General features: G+C 46.1%; 1 protein-coding gene across 5 annotated transcripts in view; it reads left to right on the forward strand.

Annotated features, from left to right (window-relative positions):
* The window catches only part of CDK8 (cyclin dependent kinase 8), a 98,885-nt gene extending 94,396 nt beyond the window's left edge, over positions 1–4,489 (forward strand). For 4 of the 5 annotated variants that reach the window (XM_068526807.1, XM_068526805.1, XM_068526808.1 and 1 more), the window contains 3 exons: positions 549–627; positions 751–909; positions 3,210–4,489. In XM_068526807.1, the coding sequence (XP_068382908.1) occupies positions 549–627; positions 751–909; positions 3,210–3,335 (364 nt within the window). In that variant the 3' untranslated portion in view covers positions 3,336–4,489. The remainder of the gene's footprint in view (positions 1–548; positions 628–750; positions 910–3,209) is intronic. The other variant, XM_068526806.1, reaches the window with a different exon arrangement.
* Positions 4,490–24,951: the final 20,462 nt, after the last annotated feature.

Consider the following 24,951-nt stretch of genomic DNA (forward strand, 5'->3'; position numbering starts at 1 on the left):
CAGCTCCAGGTTGCCATTGCTCTTACATGGGGACCCAAGGAGATCCTTATGAGAAGTGAAGAATGAGCTCTGATGACTGAAGTGTCGTCAGGGGTTTTACAGCTGTCACTCCCTCAGACTCCCTGGGCTGGCTCACTGCTTGCAGTTACAGTTTTGTGTTCCAGTTGCAAACTCCATTCCCAAATACAGTTGTGTTTCCATACTCTCATTTTAAATGCAGTTGGGAGAGTAAAATAATGACATTCCAGCTGGAATCTATCTTTTGGTTGTGGTGATAAAAAAGGAGCCTGGGATCAAAGAAGAAAGCTGAGTCCTATCAGATGATTACTGATTATTTTTATACAATGAAAAGCCCTCCCCTGGCCTGCTGTGACGTCACTGCTTAGAAGAAGAGATTCATTGTGTCACAGCGGCATGAAAGGTGCTTATATCACAAATAAGCAGGCAGAGAGTCCATCTTAAAAGATGAAAACAAAAACCACTTAAATGAAGCATTTGAAATATCGATTAGGATACCCGAAATCACTTTTCTTTTTTCTTATGATCAGCGTTTTTGCCGGTTGTCAAATCCCTTACCCCAAGCGAGAATTTTTAACAGAAGAGGAACCTGATGACAAAGGAGACAAAGTAAGTATCAGAGTGCGCTTGGCCACTTCTTGTTTAATTCGGTGCCGCTCTGCCATTTCCTGGCTCGGACGTGTTCTGTTCCCCTCCTGAGCTGGACTGTATTTTTGTGTTTAACCACTTGAGAAGAACCAGCAGCAGCAGCAGGGCAACAACCACACGAATGGGACCGGCCACCCCGGGAACCAGGACGGCAGCCACACCCAGGGACCCCCGCTGAAGAAAGTGAGAGTCGTCCCTCCTACCACTACCTCAGGTGGACTGATCATGACCTCAGACTATCAGGTACTTCCCGTCTGTTTCGCATTGACCTGCCGTGTCGGTATTGCACGTGGGCTTGTGACCACTGGAAAATGCGACGTAGTTAAGAAAGTACCGACCTTTACATGCCTGGGAAACACGTTGACGTGAAGCGTTATTGGCATTGAAAGTACTTGGTGGTACAGTAGAGGGGGCTTAGCCAGGCTTGACATGATCAGACTTAAATTACGCCATTCATTAACTCTGTGACCTTGGACAAGGCTTTAGTTTCTCATCTGTAACATGAGACGGGCGAAGCCTAACCTGCCGTTGCCATGGGAACAGCTGTGGTGAACTTCAGCACCCAGCGTACAGTGGGCGCTCAGGAAGTGATGTCTGTCGTTTCTGAAACCACAGTGATTAAGGACTCAGGCTTCCAAATCCCAGCCCCGCCACTGACTTGTGGGCAGCCTTGAGTAGGTGATTCAGATGTTCTCAGTTTCATCATTTGTCGGATGGATGTAGATAATGGTCAGCGTGAGGCTGTGGTCAGGATTACGTGAGCGGACGTGAGCTAAGGACAGCGGCCGGCCCGACTGACAGGCATGTAATAGATGACAGCACTCACCTTGTTCATTCTTATTATCGTCGTCGTCGTTAGAATTCTTAGTCGCGTTCGCAGGGCGCAGGACACACTTCCTGAGTGCTGGTGGGGGTGCTGGTGGTGACTGTGATCACGGGAGGAGCTTGCCGAGTACTTACCATGTGCCAGCTCTTCTACTAAGTATGAAGCAGACATCCTTCCCTCCAAGCGTTACAACTCTGTGAGGTCAGCGTTATCGTCGTTTCAGAAAACTGAGGCTCTACTCTAGAGGTTAAACCCCTTTCCCGCATTCACCCCGCGAGCTGGAGGTAGACCCAGCACGCAGACTCAGATCTGCTGGGGTGGCTCCGATGCCACTTGTGGATCCTCTCAAGTGACAGGGTCACAGGCCCTTTGCAGACAGGCCCATTTGGAACATCGTGTAGCACCTCCCTGCTGGTTCTAATCCTCTTCTCAACTGATCTGGATTTCAGTGTGAAAGCATACTGAAAACGTGACCGATTAGACTTATTTCCCTACTAAAAGAGAGAAAGAGGTCTTAGTAAACTAGTACGGCTCCCAGAGCCTGCGACTACACCTCGAGAACTAGATATGAACTCTTTGCTATGGTTAACGGGAGGTCCAGCCCACGGAACCCTGGGAATCGTTGTCTGCCTGAGTAGTAACTGTCCTCCAGTAAGCTCGCAGACAGGCGTCTTGCGGGTTGACGTTTGCTCCAGTACCTTTTCCTCCCCACCTGGAGGGAGAGAACGCACCTCTCGGCACAAGGATTGTTTGCACACTCAGGTGGTGCGTCCTGAGCATGAAAATGAAGCAGGGTGGGGCATGTTGCTGTGCTTCTGTTTGTTGAAGTTATTATTGTGGTGGTTTTTGTGCGTGGTTTCAAAAATAGCATTTCTGACTACAATTTCACATGTCCACTCTTTTTAAAATGTTATTTTTGCTAGGGTTGGCAGAATTTCAAATTACATGATTTATTAAACATGCTCTGAAAGAAGAAAGTATTAAATTATGGTTAATATTTCGTACTGTTTGTCTTGGGGAACTAACAGTATGAGAGAGAGGTGCAGGAGTGGGAACAGGAATACAAGAGATCAAAACTAGAGGACTCTGAACTCGGCCCCTTGCGCTGTTTCTAGAATTGAGAATACCACTCTTCCTACATTTTAATAATTGTAACTTTACTTTTGTGTATCGCTTGTAGCAGAAAGTAAGATTCATTAATGTAAAGGGCATAAAAATATCTAATGCTGAAGAAATGATTCTGCGGTACCCTTTTTTGTCATATTCATTTTTGTTCTTTAGTCATGCGTGTGTTGAGAGTTTTCTATTGAAGAAACAAGCGTGTAGATTAGCTTTGAATTTCTTAACGTACACATCATTAAGTTCAAGAGTAAGCATCGCAGGCAAGTTAGTTATTATTTATCAGGCAGATACAAAACAGCATAAAAGGGAGTTCCTGTTACAGAAAAAAAAAAATGAACTGCACAGCACAGTAGTAAGACTCAGCCTAGTGCTGTTTCACCAGCAATACTTCTGACCTTCATAAGGAAAAGCTGATATTAAAAGATTTGGGGGTTTTGTCATTTTCATTCTAAAGCCAATACATAGCACAAGACTTTTAAAATTCTTACTGCCGTAAAATAGAAGACACTTCAAACACACATAAGCCTTGCTGGCTCAGGATGCAGCCAGCGCGTAGAACGCCTGAGTCACCTGTGCCCTCCCTCTCCTTTTCCAGCGTTCCAACGCACATGCTGCCTACCCCAACCCTGGACCAAGCACATCGCAGCCACAGAGCAGCATGGGATACTCAGCTACCTCCCAGCAGCCTCCACAGTACTCTCACCAGACACACCGCTACTGAGCCGCGCCGGACACTGTCCATGCACTGTCGCTGTGCTGCAGGGCTGCCTGCGGCTCTCGGCGGGAACCTGGAAGGGGCCATGAGAATGTACTGTGCAGCCACGTAGTCAAGTGTCCGGTAGCCGAGTTCCACCACTTTTCACAGATTGGGGTAGTGGCTTCCAAGTTGTACCTTTTTGGAGTTAGACTTGAGAAGAAAGTGCTAGCACAGTTTGTGTTGTGGGTTTGCTACTTCCATAGTTTACTTGACATGGTTCAGACTGACCAATGCATTTTTTTCAGTGACAGTCTGTAGCAGTTGAAGCTGTGAAACGTGCTAGGGGCGAGCATTTGTCGTTGTATGTGGTGAATTCTTCCCGTGTAACAACATTATCTGACCAATAGTACACACACACACACAAAAGTTTTAACTGGTACTTGAAACATACAGTATATGTTAACAAAGTAACCAAGACTCAAAATGAGATTATTTCGGTACACCTTTCATTTTAGTGTCTTAACAGTGGGTTGATTCATTTTCTACATTAATCAGTGTTTTTTGACCAAGAATATTGCTTGGAATTTTTTGAAAGTACAAGAAGCCACATAGTTTTTCCAGGAAGGTTTCAGAACTCCCAAAGATTGATTTCCAACTTATGAGTTTGTTTTTACTTTTAATCTATGACTTGACTGGTATTAAAGCTGCTATTGATAGTAATTAAATATGTTGTCATTGATATAAACCTGTTTGGTTCAGCAAACAAACTAAAATGATTGTCATAGACAGTGTTTTATTTTTCCTGTTGGTGTTGCTGATTTGTGAGCATGCTTTAAAGATGAAAAAAGCATGAATGATAACTTCCTTAAAAAGGTGCGGCATCCAATTCAGATATTTTGTCCTGATTTTAAAGCTGGTTGGTGTAGTGCTACTAAAATTTTGTTCAGTTCATTTTCTTTTTTAAAACTTGTTCGCACGTTGTTTAGGGTGCCCTTACTTCAGCAAAGGAGAAGGAGTAGGAGAGCCTTAGAATTTTTGAGGAAAAAGAAAACCTATAACATACAATGTACTGTATCAAACTATTTTACATGAATGACACAAGTATTCTGAATTTAAAAAAATTGAACATTGTTAAAAACAAGGTGTTACGTAATAAATTTATTTTTCATAAATCAAAATATGGAGTCAGTTGTATTTTTATATACACAAAGGTGTTTTATTTTAAAATGTGCCTTAACAGGTGGCCTCTAAATAAATCTCTTCAGTTGTTTTCATTAACAGTATCTATATCTTCTGCCTCCATAATGAAGTAATGACTTACGGTTTAGATACGGATTCTTTTCTCTGTTACGCTTGGTGCTATAATACAAGATGTGAAATAGACACCTTTCTAATTGAAAGAAATCATAATGAGCCTTCCATTTCTAGAATAATGCCGAATTCTGTGATACGCTGAGCCCACTTTGACTCTTTTATCCCAATAATTATTTTTACTCCCTCCTTTGGCACAAAATACAGAAGATGTAAGAAACTACCATACTCCTTTTCTTAAAACTTCAATTCATTCATATAAAACTACTCTAAAACATTTTAAGAACTGAGGAATTCCGATACTGGGTGGCCTGACCCTAATGGTAACGGTAATCTTTAGGAGCTGAATCCGTGTTTCCATGTTGACTCCTCCCGCCCCAGTTCACGCACACGCTGCCCAGATCTGGCTACAGAGTTCCCCCGCTGTGTCACTGCCGTCAGTCTTACCCGTATTTCCCTTCCGCTCTGATTGTCTTCTGCTTTCTTCTCCCTGCCTTTAATGAAGTGCTTTTAAACTTAGTGTGTATGAGAATCATCTGGAGTTTTCTGTCTTCTCGGGGTCTGGCCCCCGAGGTTGATTCGGTAGGGTTGGGGTGGAACATGGAATCCTCGATTTTAACAAGGTCCCCAGTTGGTTCTGATGCAGTAGTTGAGGGACACGCACGAGGAACGCTCCCAGGCTGGTCTAAAGCTTGAGCAAACAGTAGCAGTTAGGTGGCTCGGAGAGACGACTGCTCTGTTGACAACCATCTTCTCCGGCATGAATTTCAAAAAGCAAAACCCACAATAACAAGTTCCACCTGAAGTGCTGGAAACTTCTCGGGCACGGTCCTCAGATTTCTTTATTCCTTTATCAGCCCCCATTCTCTGAGCAGCCCTGCCCAGTGTTGCTGGTGACCATCGAATTCACAAGCCCAGCCTCTTTCCTCCCTGAGCTGCAGACTCATGTATTTAACTGCGTCTGTGACAGACGACAGACGCCCACACCTGCCGTGGTTCTCTAGCCTGCTCCCTGGCTCTGCTTCTCCACGTAGCACCTCTGACCCACACCTGACTGCTTTCTGTCCCTTCCCTATTCCATCCCAGGCCTCTCCTCTTCACCCTTGCTCCCTGGCTGCCGAGTCCCAGATTCCCAGCCCAGACCTGCCTGGCACATCTGACCCGTGACTCAGTTTCTCTCTAGACTGAACGTATCCAAACTTGACTCCTGCCTCGACCGTCCAGCCTGCTGTCCTGCAGACTTACCCGCCTTCCCAGTTGTCCGAGCCACAGGGAAACCTTGGCTCCAGACACACGCACGCCCACACCCCCGTCCACCCCACACGCGGCTTTTCCTTCAGTGGCTCCCAGCCGCTGTCTCCTCCCCCTTCCCTGCCCCTGTCTTCTCCCCCTTCCCTGCCCCTGTCTTCTTCGTCACAGCAGCCTGGGCTCCTCCTGCCGTTCCTCCTCTCACCCCCATCCGTGGCAGCCAGACCCCTTACTGTGCCCAGCGAGGCCCTGCGTGTCCTGCCGTGTCTTTTCCATCCCGTCACCTGCTCGCTCCAGCTCCAGCGCTGTCCTCGCTGTTCCTGGAACCTGCCACGCGCTTGTGGTCTCGAGACATCTGCACTTCCTATTCCATCCGCGTCTGTCTCTCCCCAGCTTCTCGGCTTCCTCCCTCACCTCTTTCAGGTCGGCTCGAATCTTATCTTATTAAAGGCTCCCCCTTGCACTGTGTGTAAGACTGCAGCCTGTCCCCGTCTCCCCACACCAGCCAGCATCCTGCCGCCTTGGCCCGGCTTTATTTCCCTACACGGCGCTGACCATCACTAACATACACTTGCTTCTTGTTTTTCCTCGCCGCCCCCCGCAGAAGACAAACTCCACAAAGGCAGGTTTTTTTTTTTTTTTTTTTAGATGGAAATATTATTGACATACAACACTGTGTAAGTTTAAAGTGTACAGTGTGTTGATTTGATACACGTGATTCCACCCATATGACATTCTCATCTGGGAAAAGGCAAAAGGAATCTGGGAAAAGGCAAAACCATGAGGTTGGAAAACAGAACAGTGGTTGCCGGGGTGCAAGAGTGAGATAGGCGGGCTTCCCTGGTGGCGCAGTGGTTGAGAATCTGCCTGCCAATGCAGGGGACACGGGTTCGAGCCCTGGTCTGGGAAGATCCCACATGCCACGGAGCAACTGGGCCCGTGAGCCACAACTACTGAGCCTGCGCGTCTGGAGCCTGTGCTCCGCAACAAGAGAGGCCGCGATAGTGAGAGGCCCGCGCACCGCGATGAAGAGTGGTCCCCGCTCGCCGCAACTAGAGAAAGCCCTCGCACAGAAACGAAGACTCAACACAGTCATAAATAAATAAATAAAAGAACGTGAATTTCTAAAAAAAAAAGAGTGAGATAGGCATTGACTGCAAAAGGACGTGTGGGAATTTCTCTGAGTGATGCAGCCGTTCTGTATCTTGATTTTTGCTGTGCAAGTGAATGCAAAAATCCTCAGAACTGTGTAGGTGAGTCTTAGTGGTTTTAAATTCAGCCTTAATAAAAAACAAATAGAAGAGAAAAAAAGCCAACAGAATCTAGTGTTGGCAACTGGAATGCTCATACATTACTGGTGGGAATATAAAAAACAGCCATTTGGGGAAACAATTTGATGGTTCCTTATAAAGTTAAACATATACTTATCATATGACCCTGCAGTCACACTCTAGGGTATTTACCCAATGGAAATGAAAGCATGTCCACACAATAGTCTGTACATGCATGTTCAAAATACCTTTATATTATAGCCCACAAATGGATGTCTATTAACAGATGAATAGATAAATTGTGAGATATCCATGCAGTGAAATAAATTATTCAGCAATAAAAAATGAACGTTTGGTAGAATCTTGATTGTAGTGGTGGTTACACGTGCACATATATACGTTTTTCAAAACAAATCAAACTGTACACTTTAAATTGGTGATTTGTATATAAATTGCGCCTTAAACTTGATTTAAAATCTAGTATTTGTAAAGCTTTTAGCACATGCCTGGCTTTTAAGTGTACATTAAATGTTAGCTATTATTAGTGTTTTCTCCAAATGGAAATATGACTTTTTTCTTAAGACTTATAGTATGACCTAGTTCTAGCAGATAAGTTAAACTTGGAGTCGTTTCATGACCAAACGTTTCCTAGCCTCTCATGAATCAGCTTAGAATGTTTAAATGAGCGAAACGGAGAGGTAGCGCATTGATAATCCCAAGGCTGGAATATTCAAAGGTCCCCCTGAATTCAGTAGTCTTCATAGAGATTTTTTTTTTTTTTTAATTCTGCAAGGGTTAGGGGCTCCTGCTTTTCTAAAGTGTTACTAAACAATTAATACAATCTTCATCTCACTTAGGGACGGCTGTGAATTTGCTCATAACCTGAATGTTCTTTGAGCGAGCAAGAGAGTTGAATTCACTAGATATTTACTGAGCATTTGGTTTGTGTTTGATAGTCCGTTAGGATTTGTAGCCAAACAGAACTGAAGCAAACCGCAATCGCTATCCTCAAACACTCAAGGAACTACATTTACATTTAATTGAGGAGTCAGGATACACATAGGAAACACAGTAGTGGACGCCATTACGGGATCAAGCACTAAACAAAGGGCCGGGAACCATCACTCTCCTGTCTTGAGAGGAAGCGGCACCGTGGGAAGGGTTTTGGGGTGGGGAGGATTGGTGTGGAGCAACCGAAGAACACGGGGCTTGGGGTCAGAAGACCCAGGTCTTGGCCCTGCCGCTTACTTAATGTCAGCCTTGGTCAAGTCATTCACCTTTTCCAAGCCCCTGTCAATAATAAGAATTGTAATAATAACAATGATGTTTTCACTGTCACAGAAATGCCAAAAGGCATTGTGTAAAGCAAACTCTGCATCACGCTTCAAAGTTGCATGATTAGCTTTATTATCTCAGCTGGCCCCTAAAGTAACAGCGAATGCCTACCATGTGACAGGCACTACGTGAAGCATTTTACACATAGGATTACTCCTCACGAAAGCTTTGTGAGTTAAGTATTATTTTCCCCCATTCTGCAAGTGAGAAAAATGAAGTTCGGAGAGCCCGTGCCCTGCTCAAACTCATTCAGCTGTGTGACCAAGTCAGAGTTGCTTTACCTCCACTTCCAGGCCTCAGAGAAAGGAACAAGCCTAGGAATGTCATACAGGGTGAAGTGTCCATCTGTCCAGAGCACAGAACATGTCCTGGGCAGCAGTAGCCAGATATGAAATAAATAAGCTTGTGGGCTGCCAGCGAGGGCTGTTTTATTTTCAAATGAAGTCATTTCTTGGTGTGCTTTCCCATTTAAATTACAAAGTACAAAAAGAATTTGTATTTTACTAGTTACTGATCATGTCTGTTGAAAGCATACTCAACAGTATAAGGGATTTTAAAACCTGACGCTGGTTCAATAGACCCTAAAATCAGCTTGATTAATACGCGGTAATTGCTCTTCCAGTTGAATTTCTGCACTGGCGGAAAATATGCTCTACATAGGCAAAAACAGACAACTCAAATTTTTCTCTGATGTCGTCAGCGGCTTTCACTGTGCGAAGTCACGCGGGACTCCTGTGCACGTCAGACTCCTCCGGGCCCCTTCTTCCTCCAGCTGCTGTGTCCACATGGGCACAGTCACCACATGGGCACAGTCACCATGTTCGGGCAGGTGCTTTGCCGGGGCCCACGGCAGTGGAGCTTCTCTGACGCCTCATCCGTGCAGAATGCCCGTAGGACCCACTCTGAACTCAGGATACGAGGGGCAACTGATGCCCAGGGGGTTACCCTTGACCAATGGATTAAAAGAATCAATGGCGGACTTCCCTGGTGGCGCAGTGGTTAAGAATCCGCCTGCCAATGCAGGGGACATGGGTTCGAGCCCTGGTCCGGGAAGATCCCACATGCCACGGAGCAACTAAGCCCGTGTGCCACAACTACTGAGCCCATGTGCCAGAACTACTGAAGCCCGCACGCCTAGAGCCCGTGCTCCGCAACTAGAGAAGCCACTGCAATGAGAAGCCCGCGCACCGCAACGAAGAGTAGCCCCCACTCGCCGCAGCTAGGGAAAGCCTGCGTGCAGCAACGAAGACCCAACGCAGCCAAAAATAAATAAATAAATGAATTAATTAATTTATAAAATTAAATTGAAAAATAAAATAAAAAGGTAAAAAAAAAAAAAAAAGAATCAATATGTAGATGCTTCCTCCTTTGATTTCCCAAAGCAGAACAGTTTGGAGAGGCATTTCGTAAGGCATTTTAGAACGTCTTGACAGAACTGAGCACCAGTCACCCACGGTGGCAGCCAAATGAAAAATGCATCCTTGAATTAGTTTTCCTTCCTTGTTCTCTTCCCTCATCTCACACTACTGCTCCCTGAGATCACATTCACACATAAATCAACTGCGCACAATGCTTTGTCTTGGCTTCTGCACTGGGGTAGCGTGGAATCCAGGCTAAAAAAGTGTGTTCAAAGGATGTCAGTGGTGAGGAATCCGTTGTTGGTCGAGCAGGTCGCGCTAAGCTGTGCTTCGCAGTAGTATCAGTTTACTAAGATTTTCCCTGTGGTAGTTTGGGATGAGCTACAGGTGGATCATTGGACTGGATTATGAAGAAGTTGGGGCCCTTGAACAGTATGGGAACAGTGTGTGTGTGTGTGTGTGTGTGTATATGTATATTTTTACGTATATATACACACACTAATCTTCTTTATCCATTCATTCATTGATGGACACGTAGGTTCTTTCCATACCTTGGCTATTGTGAACAATGCTGCAATAAACACGAGGATGCAAATATCTCTTTGAGATACTGGTTTCATTTCCTTTAAATAGATACCCAGAAGTGGGATTTCTGGAACATACAGTAGTTGTATTTTTAATTTTTTGAGAAGCCTCCATACTGTTTTCCATAGTGGCCGTACCAATTATTGGGCTGGCCAGAAACCTCGGGTTTTTCCATAACATAATTAACAGAAAAACCCAAACAAACTTTTTGGCCAACCCACTACACTCCCACCAGCAGGTGCACAGGGGCTCCCTTTCTCCACATCCTCACCAACACTTGTTCTCTCTTGTCTTTTTGATAATAGCCATTCTAACAGGTGTGAGGTGATATCTCAGTGTGGCTCTGACTTGCATTTTCCTGTTGAGCAGTGATGTTGAGCACCGTTTAATATACCTGTTGGCCATTTGTATACCATCTTTAGAAAAATGTCTCAGTTCTTCTCTCCATTTTAAAGTTGGATTCTTTGGTTTTTTGCTATTGAGTTGTGTGAGTTCTTTAAATATTTTGAATATAAAACCCTTTCCAGAGATACGATTTGCAAATATTTTCTCCTATTCTGTTCCGTTGATCTGTATGTCTTTTTTCATGCCAGTACCATATCGTTGTGATTGCTATAGCTTTGTAATATATTTTGAAATCAGGATGTGTGATATCTTTAACTTTGCTCTTCTGTCTCAAGATTGCTTTGGCAATTGGGTCTTCCATGGTTCCATACAAATTTTAGGATTATTTTTTCTGTTTCTGTGAAAAATGCCTTTGGTATTTTGATAGGGATTGCATTGAATCTGTAGATTACTTAGGTAGTATGGACATTTTAACAATATTAATTCGTTCAAAAAAATGAGCAAAGTATCGTTCCATTTATTTGTGTCTCACTATCCTTCATCAAATCATATAGTTTTCCGTGTACAGATCTTTCACTTCCTTGGTTAACTTTATCCCTAGGTATTTTATTCTTTTTGATGCATTGTTATGGGATTATCTTCTTAATTTCTCAACCTAGTAATTTTTTTAATTGGATGCTGGATAGTTTGAATTTTGCTTTGTTGGTTGCTAGACCTCGTTATATTTGTTTAGTGTTGAATTTTGTTTTGGCACACTGTTAAATTAACTGGATCCTTTTGATACTTGTTTCTAAGCTTACATATCAAGTCTAGAACTGCCTTTAAGTCTAGGGCTAATTAGTCCCCACTACTAAAGAAATGTCCTTCTGAGAATTCTGCCAGAAGCCCCAGCTACCACTCTGGCTGGTAGGAACACAGACTATTCTCAGCCCAGTGTGAACTCCAGGAAGTGGTTCTCAACCTCTGGTAGAGGCCTCTCATGCATCACTTAGACTTGAGGGGACCCTTTTGCAGATCTCCAAAGCTCGCTCTCTGTGCAGCTCTCACTCTCCAAAACATTGCCCTTAAATTCCAGCCACCTTAGCTTCCATGCAGCGCAACTTCCATTTGCTCAAAACACCAAGCGCACTGGACTTTATTCGGATTCTTCTTTCCTGTACTGGGAACTGCTTTCAGGCAGTAAGCTCATGCAACAGTAAAACTCACTTTGTTTCTCGGGGAAACAGTACTTGTGCTGTCCATTGTCTGATGTCTGAAAACCAGTTTTGAAATATATTTTGTCCAATTTTTGAATTGTTTAAGGGGGAAGGGTAAACCTGGTCCCATTACTCCATCTTGGCTGGAAGCAGGGGTCACACCTGGAAACAGTTTGTTAGGTGGGTAGAACGTTAGGCAGATTCACAAGATTTATTATCATCATGATATAAGTGAGTTTGAGCTTGATAACACAGTCCATACATTTCCTAAAATCTGTGTACTCTATGTCATATATGACCAAACATAAGGCAATCTGGTATATAATGTGATCCTCTAGTTTCCCAATGAGAAGATTAAAAAAGGAAAAGCTTAGATGGATAGATAGATGATATACAGATGGATGATAGCGATTTAGACATTGATATAGATATCCTTTAAGAGATGGAGATGGAATGCTTAAATATCTACTTTCAGTTATAAGTATGTAAAATTACACATTAGATAAACTAACATGATTTTAGAATATTGCTTTTTCCTGCTCTCACTTAACATGAAATAATTTTATTCAATCTCTTATATGCGTCTTTGACTTCAGTAATTTTGTCGTTGCTATAATCTCTTTTTGAGTTTCCTAAAACATCATTTTATATCATCAAAGTTGTATGAAGCACAGCCCTTTTTGACTTTTAATATATGTTGCTCTCTCTGGAAATTTTACCCAGGCCACAAGGAAATGGCTTGCCTTTCTGTGCTTGTCTTTTTTTTTGTTTGTTTTCACTTAGTGATCACCACATGTAAAACACTTACTTTGTGGCTTTTGTAAGTGATTTTTATAAGCCTTGTTAACAATATAAACAATTGTAATCGAGTGTCACAGCCCCAAGAATAGTTACTAAATACTAAACCTGTTCAATTTTTTTGTCTCTTTTTTAAAAAATCCATTCCATCAAATGACCTCCATAATCATCCAAAACTAGTGTTTTAAGGTCGTTTTAGACTCAGCTTGCAAGATAGAATACAGGGTGTCCACTTAAACTTGAATTTCAGATAACCAATAAATAAATTTTAATGTAAAAATGTCCCAAATATTGTTTGGAACATACTTATACTAAAAAAAAAAAATGTTGTGTATCTGAAATGCAGATTTAACTGGGCATACAGAATGTCCAACTACAGATTTTTCGTTGTTAAATCCGACAACCCTGTTTTAGACCAGTGCCTACCTCAATTAATCTAAGATACTGCTTATCAGATGATTCCTTCTATTTTGAGTGATAAGATTGAGAGACAACCTCCCTTTATATTTAGGCATTAAGAGTAATTTCCTCCATCATTTTCTTCCTAAGTATGTAATACCATAAGCACTCTTAAATATATTTCCAAGCATTTTCCCTTGCTGTGGAAGGTGGAAATTAATTCAGAGAATAAAATATTAGAAAACTCAGTTCACCAATTTTCTGAATATGCCACCAGAACCCGTATTACTAATTAAAGCACGATGTCCTTAACACGGGTTTGGACTGGATGAGTATGGTCATTTTTCTTTTCATATTTTCAGCTTTATTTTCCCTGAGCCTTTCGGCACGCCGACATTTTTCAAAGGCAAATGTCATCTTTCTCACCACCATCCTGACTACACAAAGTGTAGGTATTTCCTAAGCCACACATGCTTGCGAGGCAATTTAAATAGCAAGTTGTAGGATCTAGGAAGAAATCTAGGATTAAAGAATCTCTTTAATCCAATTGACTGTTTTTTCTTTGTTTGTTTGTTTTACAAAAGCAGAAGTCCTGAGGACTGAGTTTCTTCATAAAACTAAACATGTTTTCTTCATTTATTCTTGGGCATGGTAACAATAATGCTTTCATTTTCCCCTGCTATATTATTTAGAAAGAGTAATTCAGTTTACCCCAGTACTGCGGAATCCTGGTGGGGTGTCAGATCTTTAATAACTTAACTCGTTCTGTCACTTTATTGAATTGGGAGGAAAAAATAATGTTTGCCACTTTGAATCCCATTTTAGAATCTATGAAAAACTGCTAAGTTCATCTGTGGCTCCTGAATATCCTCGGTTAATATCAAATTGTACCCAGCTTGAATCATTTCCTATGAATCAGAAAATCATTTTTGTTCCATCCCCAAGGATACAAATTGGAAGTAAAGTGATAAAACTTGGAAGTAACACAATAAAACATCCCTCGGAAGCATGAGAATCTTAGATTAACCACTTGGAGAGTTTAAGTTCTTGCCCAGATGTGCTGGAAATATCCTTTCCACACAGTGAAAATATTCACTGCCTTCTTTAATTCAGTGATTTTCTCTTGCTTGCTTGCTTGTTTGCTTTCTTCTTCTTCTCCTTCTCCTCCTTCTTTTTACTTAGAAAAGCAGCTGTTGTTCTTGCTGGCAGATGACACCGCTGGTTCTGAGGAAAATTCGAGAGCTCCCCACCTCGGAGGCTGATGCAAGGTGGTAGGGGGAGCTGAGTGCTTGGGCCAGAAACTTCTTCATGCCCTGGCTTAAAAGGCATTTCTTCCAACACATTCCTATCCCTAAAGAACATCCCTGCTTTCCTTTCCAGCACAATTCTTCCCCTACCAGCCAGACAACTGACATTAACCAGAGCTCTACCAGCCCTGTCACCCTCTCCCACACCAGTTACTCATTTCATACGATTGATTTCGTGTATGCTAAGCCGAGCATTCTTAAAGAAAGAATTTTTTAAACTATAATATAAGAAATGGCATTTCCTCGGTGCTCTGGTGTTTCCACTCTTAAGGGCAAGTGCGCCGGGGCCAATGTGATCACAGCATCCTCTCTCGTCCTGTAACTGTCAAGCCAACTTGGAAAGATGCCCGGCGGTCTTTCCTTTATAACTTGATTCCTTTCACAGTATTTTATGCTGAGTGATGACCTGTGGTCCAGAGTGAGGCTGAAAATGGGCCGTCTGCTCCTTGCCCGAGGGAATGGCAAGTTCTGGAGGAGGAAATGTGGAACTGTGTTCCGACCTCTGCTGGTCTCCTGGGGCAGCATTGGGGGGCACATCAGTCTGCTGCTCTGGGGCTCGGGTTTTCCTGCATGAAACAGGGAGCGTGGAGAGTAACAGGTCCAAACAGGAGGACTCCAAGGCTGCTCGGTGAATTCCAAGCTGCGGCTGGCGTCTCGACAGAGTCCCAGTACCCGTGTGTGTGGACGAGCTGAGCCTCCCAGAGGGTCTGGGGCAGGAATCCCCTGAGCTCACAGCACCCCCTGTCTGCATGGACCGCCCACCCTCTGCGAGCTTCACAGGAGCAGCACCCAGCCTGATGTGCCTCCCCGAGGACTCTGGCACCCAGGGGTGGCACCCGGCACGGTGGCAGGCAGAGAGGGGGCACTTGATGGTTAGACGACAGTTTAACTAGTTCATCTACAAAGATGATGTTTACAGCTATAGTTTCTAGTCGACGTTCCCCCCCCCACCCCCCGCACTGAGCAGAACTCAGGATGGGGGTTATCAGGCAGCAGGGAGAAGGGAGCAGTAGATGCAACTACAAATTCTACGAGGTCGAATGTCTTCACTTCTATGGTTACTTTAAATTGATTTTCATTGCTTTTTCTCTTCCTGGGGGAAGTTGCTTAAATATCAAAAATTTTGATTTTCGTTATCTACTAAAAGCATGGAACATTTCCAAGCACAGTTAAGTGCTTGCCTAACATCGTCCAGAATAAATAACCGGGGACATAATTTCCCTGCTCCTGTTGCCTCGCGTGGCTCTGCACCACACAGGTTCTCGGGGCTTGAGCAGGGTGTGGTTGCTTTTGTCTCCAATCCTAGAAAATGTTGTGTTCCTTTGTGTTGGGAAAAAAAGGAGGGTATTCTGGTCCCTTTGAGTCAAGAAAATTCTTTCTCGCTTTTAAAAAAAAAAAAAAGTATCTTTTTTTTTCGTTATTGATTGATTGATTGATTGATTGCTGTGTTGGGTCTTCGTTTCTGTGCGAGGGCTTTCTCTAGTTGTGGCAAGCGGGGACCACTCTTCATCGCGGTGCGCGGGCCTCTCACTATCGCGGCCTCTCTTGTTGCGGAGCACAGGCTCCAGACGCGCAGGCTCAGTAATTGTGGCTCACGGGCCCAGTTGCTCCGTGGCATGTGGGATCTTCCCAGACCAGGGCTCGAACCCGTGTCCCCTGCATTGGCAGGCAGATTCTCAACCACTGCGCCACCAGGGAAGCCCAAAAAAAAGTATCTTATTTTTTTTTAATTGAAGTATAGTTGATTTACAATGTTGTGTTAGTTTTGGGTATACAGCAAAGTAATTCAGTTATGCATATGTATATATATATTCTTTGTCAAATTCTTTTCCATTTTAAGTTATTACAGCTATTGAGCATAGTTCCCTGTGCTCTACAGTAGGCTCTTGTTGTTTATCTATTTTATAATATAGTAGTGTGTGTATGTTAATCCCAGACTCCTAATTTATCCCGCTCCTGCACTCCTTTCACCTTTGGTAACCATAAGATTGTGTTCTATGTCTGTGAGTCGGTTTCTGTTTTGTAAATAAGTTCGTTTTATCATTTTTTTAGAGTCCACAAATAAGTGATATCGTATGATATTGGTCTTTCTTGGTCTGACCTACTTCACTTAGTATGATAATCTCTAGCTCCATCCATGTTGCTGCAAATGGCATATTTCACTCTTGTTTAGGCTGAACAATGTTCCACTGTGTGTGTGTGTGTATGTGTGTATACACACACACACACATACATATACTACATCTTCTTCATCCATTCCTCTGTCAATGGACATTTAGGTTGCTTCCACCTCTTGGCTATTGTAAATAGTGCTGCTGTGAACATTGGGGTGCATGTATGTTTTCAAATTAGAGTGTTCATCTTTGCCAGGTATATGCCCAGGAGTGGGATTGCTGGATCATATGGTAATTCTATTTTTGGTTTTTTAAGGAAACTCTACACTGTTCTCCATAGTGGCTTCACCCATTTACATTCCCAACAACAGTGTAGGAGGGTTTTGCTTTTCTAATTTCACGATACCAGTACAGGCGGACCTTGTTTTATTGCACTTTGCTTTAATGTGTTTCGCAGATACTACGTTTTTTACAAACTGAAGGTTTGTGGCAACCTCGTGTTGGTCAGGTCTGTCAGAGCCATTTTTCCAACAGCATTTGCTCCTGTCTTCCTGTCTCTGGGTCACATTTTGGCAATTCTCACAATATTTCAAACTTTTTCGTTACTGTTACGTCTGATTATGGTGATCTGTGGTCAGGAATCTTTGATGTTACCACTGTGACTCACTGAAGGCTCAGACGATGGTAAGCATTTGTCAGCAGTAAATTATTTTTAATTAAGGCATGTCCATATTTTTAGACATAATGCTATTTGACTGCACACTTCACAGACTACAGTATGGTGTACACATTAACTCACATGCACTGAGAAACCCCACATTCATGTGACTCGCTCTATTGTTATCTTCCCTTTCTTGGTGGTGTGGAGCAGAACCTGTGCTGTCTCCGAGGTCCGGCTGTATTTGGTTTGTCTGTGCTGAACACAAAGGAGCCTAAAAGCCTGACAGCAGCCCTGGAGGCCAGTGTCGCCTTCCCCCCTACTTCCCTGCTTCTCTGTCCGTTGTTCACCAGGTGCCGGCAGGTCCCCACTCTTGCTCCTGTCTTGGGGGGGAGGGTATCAAGGGTAGGGCACCTGCCACACTGTATCCTAACAGCCTGCTTCCTCCCCTGCGTTCTCCCTGGCTCCTGTCTCCGTAAGCCAGCACGATGCCCCATGCTTTGCGACCGTTGAATACGTTCCCTAAAGACATAGTGGGCGCTGACATTTATAAGTGCCTCGCTCATGTCAGCCACCGTCTCACCGTCTCATTTAATGCTCACAGCCATCCTAGGCCACAGGCCCTATTATTATTCCCATTTTCCAGATGAGGAAGCTGGTGCTTAGGAGGTTCACATTTTACCCGGGATGCACAGCTCCGGCCGAGCCAGGATTCCACTGAGGCCCAGCTGCCTCTGGAGCTGGCGTCTTTACCTTCACAGTGAATCAGTGATGTCATATTGTTCCATTAAGTCAGTGGCGGGGGGCGGGCAGCAGTCTTGGGACAAAGCTGACCTCGAGGATGGCAGAGCAGAGACCACAAGAAGCCGGGGGGCTGGAGGTGGATCTACCACCCTGGAAGGCTGTCCCCTCGCTGGACTTGCAAATTCCATAACGAATAACCTTACTCTTGAAGCCATGTTAAGTTGGTTTTTGGCTATTTGCAGTGGAAAGTACTCTTACTGATATACACCGGGCAAGCTGGGTCTGCGGTCCTTCACTACTGCTGCGTCTTCCACTTACTAATTATGTACAGAGTACAGAGGTGCTTCTTTTCTGCAGGAACATATTCATTAATGAAATGTTAGCAAATATTTATCATATACCAATTGGAAATCAAACTACACCAATAGATGATTAAAAATGTGTTCACATGCTTTTGTTCTCGTGAATATATTTTTTTTCCTGTTTTGACTTCTGTGTTTATTTCATGCCTCTAAGAGTTTATGAAACTGTCCGGCTCTACATGGAAAAAGAGGTAACATTGATTTCTTGGTGGTGCATCACAAGCATGCTCTCTGGGCAGAAAGCCCTTTTACACTCGCTTCCAGGCTGATTTATTTCTTTGCGAGCTGCACAATCGCAGCCTTGTGGGAAGAGCCCACCATGTTCAGACAGCAGTGGCAGGTTTAGAAATGGGCCGAAGTCTCTTCTGCATCCTTGATTATGTCTAAATGATGCTCTTATCCTCACACAGAACCCACTTTCTCAGGCCACCAGGAAGCACTTGATTTGTTTCCCAGCCCCGAGGACGGGAGAAGGCAGCAGTCTAAAGGGTAATCACACAGCCAGGTGAGCTGTGGCTCGGGAGAAAACGGGTTTGAATGCTGAAAGAGTTTGGTATCATGCTAACCTACTTACTAAGGGATCTGCTCAGCCCTGCCTGGGAAGTTGGATGGGCAGGCAGGAAAGGATTCCAGACACTTCCAACTGGGGACACTCCGGGTAGCTCTAATTGTCCTGGTTGGGGAGAGGGGACAGTCATGAGGGGGCAGTGCCCATGGTGCGTGTGACCTGGAGAAGATGGACCTACAGATGTGGGTGAATGAAGGTCTTCACAGCAACCCCAGCTCTTGGGGGTGGAGCACCTTGGGCTCCAGTGCCCACAGAGGACTGATTTCCCTAGTACTGTGGCTCAGATTTGCTTAAGTGACAAGGACAGCCAGCGAACAGGACCAGGTGTTTCCGGGAGGACAGGCACCCTGATGGAGTCTTGACCAGGAGAGATGACCCTGGTCCATGGTCCTGACAGGCCTGCACCCCTCTGTGGGTTTAGGAGGGCCCTCTCCCCGCAGAGTGGGCAAGGTGAAGACTGAAGACAGACAGCCGCTGTGATGTTAGAGTCTCCTAGGGCTGCCCTTAAAACTTCATTCATTCCTTGAGGCCAGCCAGACGTCGTGTTAGGTTCCAAGGATGAAGGCGAATAAGTGTGTGTGTTTGTTGGGTGGGTGAGGGGAAGGTGTTGTGTGTTGCGAGTCGAATAATATTTTGCGTTTGCTAAACTAGCTTCTTATTCACAGAAATGTTGTCCTAATCTGTTCCTAAAATGAGAAAGTTTATAACACAAAGTCATTCCATTTGTAAACACCGGGGGCTTGAGAAACAGGCCCACAGAGGGGCTGGGAGGCCTTAGAGCAGCTGGATTCAGCTTCTGAAATCATCCTCCAGATGTGGGCCCGACCCCGCCCAGCCCCTGGAGAGTGCCTGCCGCATGGCCTCCAGGCCCCCTCCCGGAGGTTTCCAGGTGAATCTCTCCCACTTGCTGTGATGTGGCCTGCAATGTCCAGCTGAGGCCAGAGTCAGCCCACACCTCTGCGGATGAAAGAGGGTCGGGACTTCCTGGAGGAAGTAGACATGGCTTGTGACAATCTTCTGGAAAGAGAGGGTCCCCAGACCAGGACCAAGACAACCGCAGCCCCGCTGGAAAGGCCAGGCGTCTGGTCTCCGAGCTTCGCTCACCAGGTGTGTGCCCGGGAGCCTGCAAGACCGCTGGGCCCCCTGGTGCCTGAGGAGCCTCCAGTGCAGACCCTTCAGCACTATTTCCCAATGAAGTTACACACTCAGCCCCAGAGAAAACTGACAAGAGTGGAAGCTGCTCATCCCACAGCCTTAAAATTGCATCCCATCCCCACTCCTCACACCCACCGGGCCCTAGGAATTCATCTGTTTATTTTAGCGCAGTAATTATTTTGTGACAGGCACAATTATATGCATTGTATCTGTGCAGGCGTGACAAATCTGTTGATTTGTTAAACTGTGAACTGTTAAAATAACGCCAATATTTTTGTAACTGCTTTGGCATCCTTCATTTTTAAAAATGTATCAGGTAATTTAATAAAAAGTAAAAAAGGAATCGGGCCTGGCCTTTTTGAACCTCAAAGAGGTCCTGCCTGGCCTGGGTGGCAAAGTTCACCCAGGTGGAGAGAGGCCTTGCTGCCCAGAGTGTGGTCCCTGGGCCAGTAGGTCTGCCTCGCCTAGAACTTGTTCAGAACACGGACTGCGCCTTTGCATAAATAAGATCACCCGGTGATTCCTAACAGCCGCAGGGAGCACAGGAGAAGGTGTGTCCAGCGCTCTGTCTGTCCCCCAGCGCTGGGCCCCTCGCTGTTTGGGATGAAGGAGTGAGCCCCCTCCAAGGCAGCACAGAGCCCCCAGGGAAGGTGAAGGTCATGGAGACCTGGGCTCCCAGATCCAGCCACTCCTCCCTCATTCACAAAAAATTATACTGTTACCACTGTCATTTTAAATTTTGTCAATAAAAGCTTTATGGCAATTTGCTTTCTTTCTTGTTTTATAAGTCAAATTCCTGGAGACAGAAAGTAGAATGGTGGTTCCCAGGGCCTGGAGAGCAGCGGAGACGGGGCCTTCATGCTTAATGGGGACAGAGTTGCAGTTTTGCAAGATGGAAAGAGCTCTGGAGACGGGGTGATGGTTACACAACAAGGAAGATATCCTTACTGCACTGAACTGTACGCCTAAACATGGTCAAGATGGTAACTTTTATGTTACATATATTTTACCGCGTTAAGAAGCAGCATTAAGGAGGTACAGTCAGTGGGACGCAGTGGTTGGTTCCTGGACAGGAAAGAGGGAGAAGCAGCTGTCCTGCCCGGCTCCTCCGGCTGTCCTGACTCACGGTTACACCCTCCACTTTCTCCTCCCAAAGCTGAACACTCTCACGGCCACCAACAAAGCGCCTACAGAGCTACAGGGCTGCGCCCGGCACCAACGAGGGCCCGGGACCTGATGGAGAGGACAGTACGGGGCGCGGCTCAGCGGAGCTCGCCGCCGCGGGAAGGGTGCTGCCGCCGCGCGCGCGCAGGACGGAGGATGCGGCGGCGGCGGCGGGGCGGCTGGGTTCCGGGCGGCCGAGGCCCGGGCAGAGGCGTGAGGGCTGTGGTTTGGCGCCACCGCTTCCAGGCCAGGGCCCCGCGTCCTGTGTCACCCCTTTGTGCTCGCGGGCTACAACAGCCGCCCTGAAGTGGGAGCTGGAGGAAAGGGGGCCCCTGGGCTCCCCAGGGCGGCGTGGGGGCGGGGACCGGCTACTGAGGCCTGAGGGGCGGGGCTGGGGAGGGATGGAGAAGGGGGCGGGGAGGAGGGGCCCTGGGGGTGGCCGGGAATGGGGTGGGGGTGACGGGCCCCTGAGGAGCGGGGAGAGCCCCGGAGAGGCGTGGGCCAGAGCACCAAGGAGGGAGTCCGTCGCTTAGAGGCCGGGACGGCTATTGGACCTTGGCCTCCAGGAGGGTCAGACACAGACGCTGCCCCACCGGGCTTGTGAGGGTAGTAGAGGAAGGAGCGTGTGGCCCTAGCTGAGGCTCTGCGCTTGGAATGCCGGCCGGGAGAGGAGGAGGCAGCGCAGAATCAGGCAGAGACGCCTAAGGTTTTGCCAGCTGCTCGGAATCTAGATGGCCGTCCCTTAGGCTAATGTGGTTGTCGAGAGAACCCTTTCCTGTAACCCTTGGGGTCCCAGGGCAAGATCCAGGTCCACACATCAAAGAACAGATCACAGAGCTCCTACGCTGTCACCGACCCTCGGCCCGCGCTCACCTCCGCGTCCCCAGCCGTCTCCCAGCCAGTGTTCCCCGGGCCGTGTGGTTCCCACTGAACAGTTATCTGCCTGCTTTAACGAGGAAACGAGAGCACGCCACCCTCCTGGTGCCGCCCACTCTCCAGCAGCCCTTGTTGGGTCCGGTGGAGCCTGTCTGTTCCCTGAGTCCAGCCGCCGTACCTCCTGAGCTCCCACACCCTGTCCTGTGTCACACGTGGCACCCTTGCCCAGCATGCCGACCCCTTGGCCCTTGGTCTTCGCCTTAAAACTACTGGTGGAGCTTGAAGACACTTCTAGCACTTCTGTTCCTGACCCTGGTCACCCCACCCTCCCCGCCTGTTAGCTCAGCACCAAGTCACTGCGTTATAATGGATTATACACCCACCTCTCTCCCCGCAGACTGTGGGCAATCCTTGGGGTCAGACCTACTTCGGTCGAGCCTGGCGTGGGGAGGTGGCATTTCTTGCTTCTGTGACACGCAAACCCCAGGGCCCTCAGCCAGGCGGTTTCAAGGGCAGGCACCAAGGGACACTGTGATGGCCCGAGCCTCAGAGCTCAGCTCAGCAGGCAGGGCTGCCCCAAGCACTGTATAGAGTAGCCGCCAGTGCCCCCTTTTGCAGATGAGGACCTGAGAGGTGCCACTGAGCAGCTGCAGTGCAGGGGTTCGAACCCGGGTCACCCACAGGTGCCGGCTGGGAATCCAGCACAGTGCCTGGGCGGGGCTTGGTGTCCCAGAACCTGCAGGGTTGGGGGCGCCGGGGCGCCCACTGTCTGGGCAGTGCCCGCCCACCCTGCAGGACAGACGCCTGGGTGCTGGGGCAGGTCCTGCTCTTTCCGTGGTTGCCCAAAGCTCTGGTCGTGGCATCAGCTTTTCCGTGGCCTTAAAATGATTACTATGTTCAGTTTGTATTTCAGCTTGTGGAAATGAGGAAGAAAATCCTGGTTGCATCAGGCTATAAATCTAGTGTTGTTCACTCCTAATTGCACATGGGGGCAGAGATGTTTCCACAAGTAAAATTCACAGGTAGTCACCAAACCCAGGGGTTACCGAGGACTCCAGTGTCAGACCCTCCAGAGTTCACGAACACTAAGCAAAACAAAACAGGCCCAAAGGGAGCGAAGGAAGAGTAGGGAAGGGTGTGAATCAAATTCCTAGTCTCCACCCCAGAGATCTGGCTTCTAGGCTGCGCTCAGGAATCTATATGTTAAATTCCCCGGTGATTTGGATGCACCAAGGCTTGGAAGCCACTGGCTTGAATGGCCCAGAAATCGGCCCCGCACCCCAGTAGGACTTACCTCCCCATAAAAAAGTGAGCGGATGGCCCAGGCTACACAGGGCAGCGGAAGGAGCGCGCGGGGAGTCCAGCCCCGGGGTGGGGTGGGCTGCGGCGGGGGGCACAGCGCTGACGCAGCCGGTAGCCTCGGAGGACTTCGGTTTTCCTATCTGAGAGCGAAGAAAATTAGACGAATTTTCCTGTTATGAATTTATCTGATTCTACGAGACTTGAATTTCTTATTATTCATGAGGGTGAGGATATTTTTAAAGGAATGGGGATCAGTCCCCGGAGGAGAATTGTCATGTGTTTAGTGTCTCTTCCAGATTCTGCTAAGGAATCTGGCAAGACCTTCCGTCCAGCTCTGTCATCTTCCTTCCCTTCTGATCAGAAGGCCAGTTATGCTGGTGACTCCTGACCCTCAGGCCTTTCACTCTTTGCCCAAGTCTCAGAAATCTGTCCTGACTCTCCTGCTCTTTCTTTCCCTGGAAACACCGGAATGACCATTTTCAAACCTGGCTGTATATTAGGGTCACCTGGGAAGTTTTTATGAAATATGAATATTGGGGCCCTACCCCCGACAATTGAATCCAAACTTTGGAGGTGAGGCTGAGGCATCTGCATTTTTAAAGCTCCCCGACTGTTTGAGATGCACAACATGGTTGGACCAGCTCCCCAGGGCTGGTCTGGAAGCAAGGTGACTGGGTCTCCAGCCACTTCTTTACCCGAGTAAGAGGGAGCGAAAGTGTAGGGTTGAATTTGCTGTGTTGCCAGGTCCTCTCTGCCCAGGCCCACATGCCAACATTTTAGATACACCAGATCAATAGTTACAGGATGAAGCATCACATATACTGTCGACGTGAAATGAAAAAGCCAGGCCAGCTGGCGCCACCACATACCCAACCAGCTGACCCGAGTCAAGTCTCCCGAGGTTCAGTTTTCTCATTTGCAAAGTGAGGCCAGCATTTCCCTCTGGTTATTTGATGGATCAAATGGGATAATGTATATGAACTGGCTTTAGAAACTATCAAGTGCTATAAAAATTGAATGGGTTTAAGCACCTTATATGTAGAAGGAGTTCACATATTCAACTAAAATTATGTCAGGTCTTCCCAAATTGACTGACATATATGTATTGAGTGCAATACCAATACTAATCAAAATCCCAGCAAGCTTTTTTTTTTTATAGAAATCAACAAGCTGATTCAAGAATTTGCATGGAAATGCAAAAGACCCTGAATAGTCAAAACAGCTCTGAAAAAGAAGTACAAACTTGGAGGACTCACATTCCCTGGTTACAAGCAACAGTAATCAAAATAGTATCAGCGTAAAGACAGGCAAGTAGTTCAATGAAACGGAATATTGAACTCCAAAATAGACCCATAGATATCTGGCCATTGGATTTTTGACAAAATTGCTAAGGCAGTTTAATGGAGAAAGAGTAATCTTTCAATAAATGATGCTGGAACAACTGGACAGCCATACATATATATATATATATATACACACACACACACACACACCTTTATCTCCTACCATTGATAGAAATTAACTTGAAATGGAACACAGATGTA

The sequence above is a fragment of the Eschrichtius robustus genome, chromosome 18, assembly GCF_028021215.1.
Source record: "Eschrichtius robustus isolate mEscRob2 chromosome 18, mEscRob2.pri, whole genome shotgun sequence".
Lineage (NCBI taxonomy): Eukaryota > Metazoa > Chordata > Mammalia > Artiodactyla > Eschrichtiidae > Eschrichtius > Eschrichtius robustus.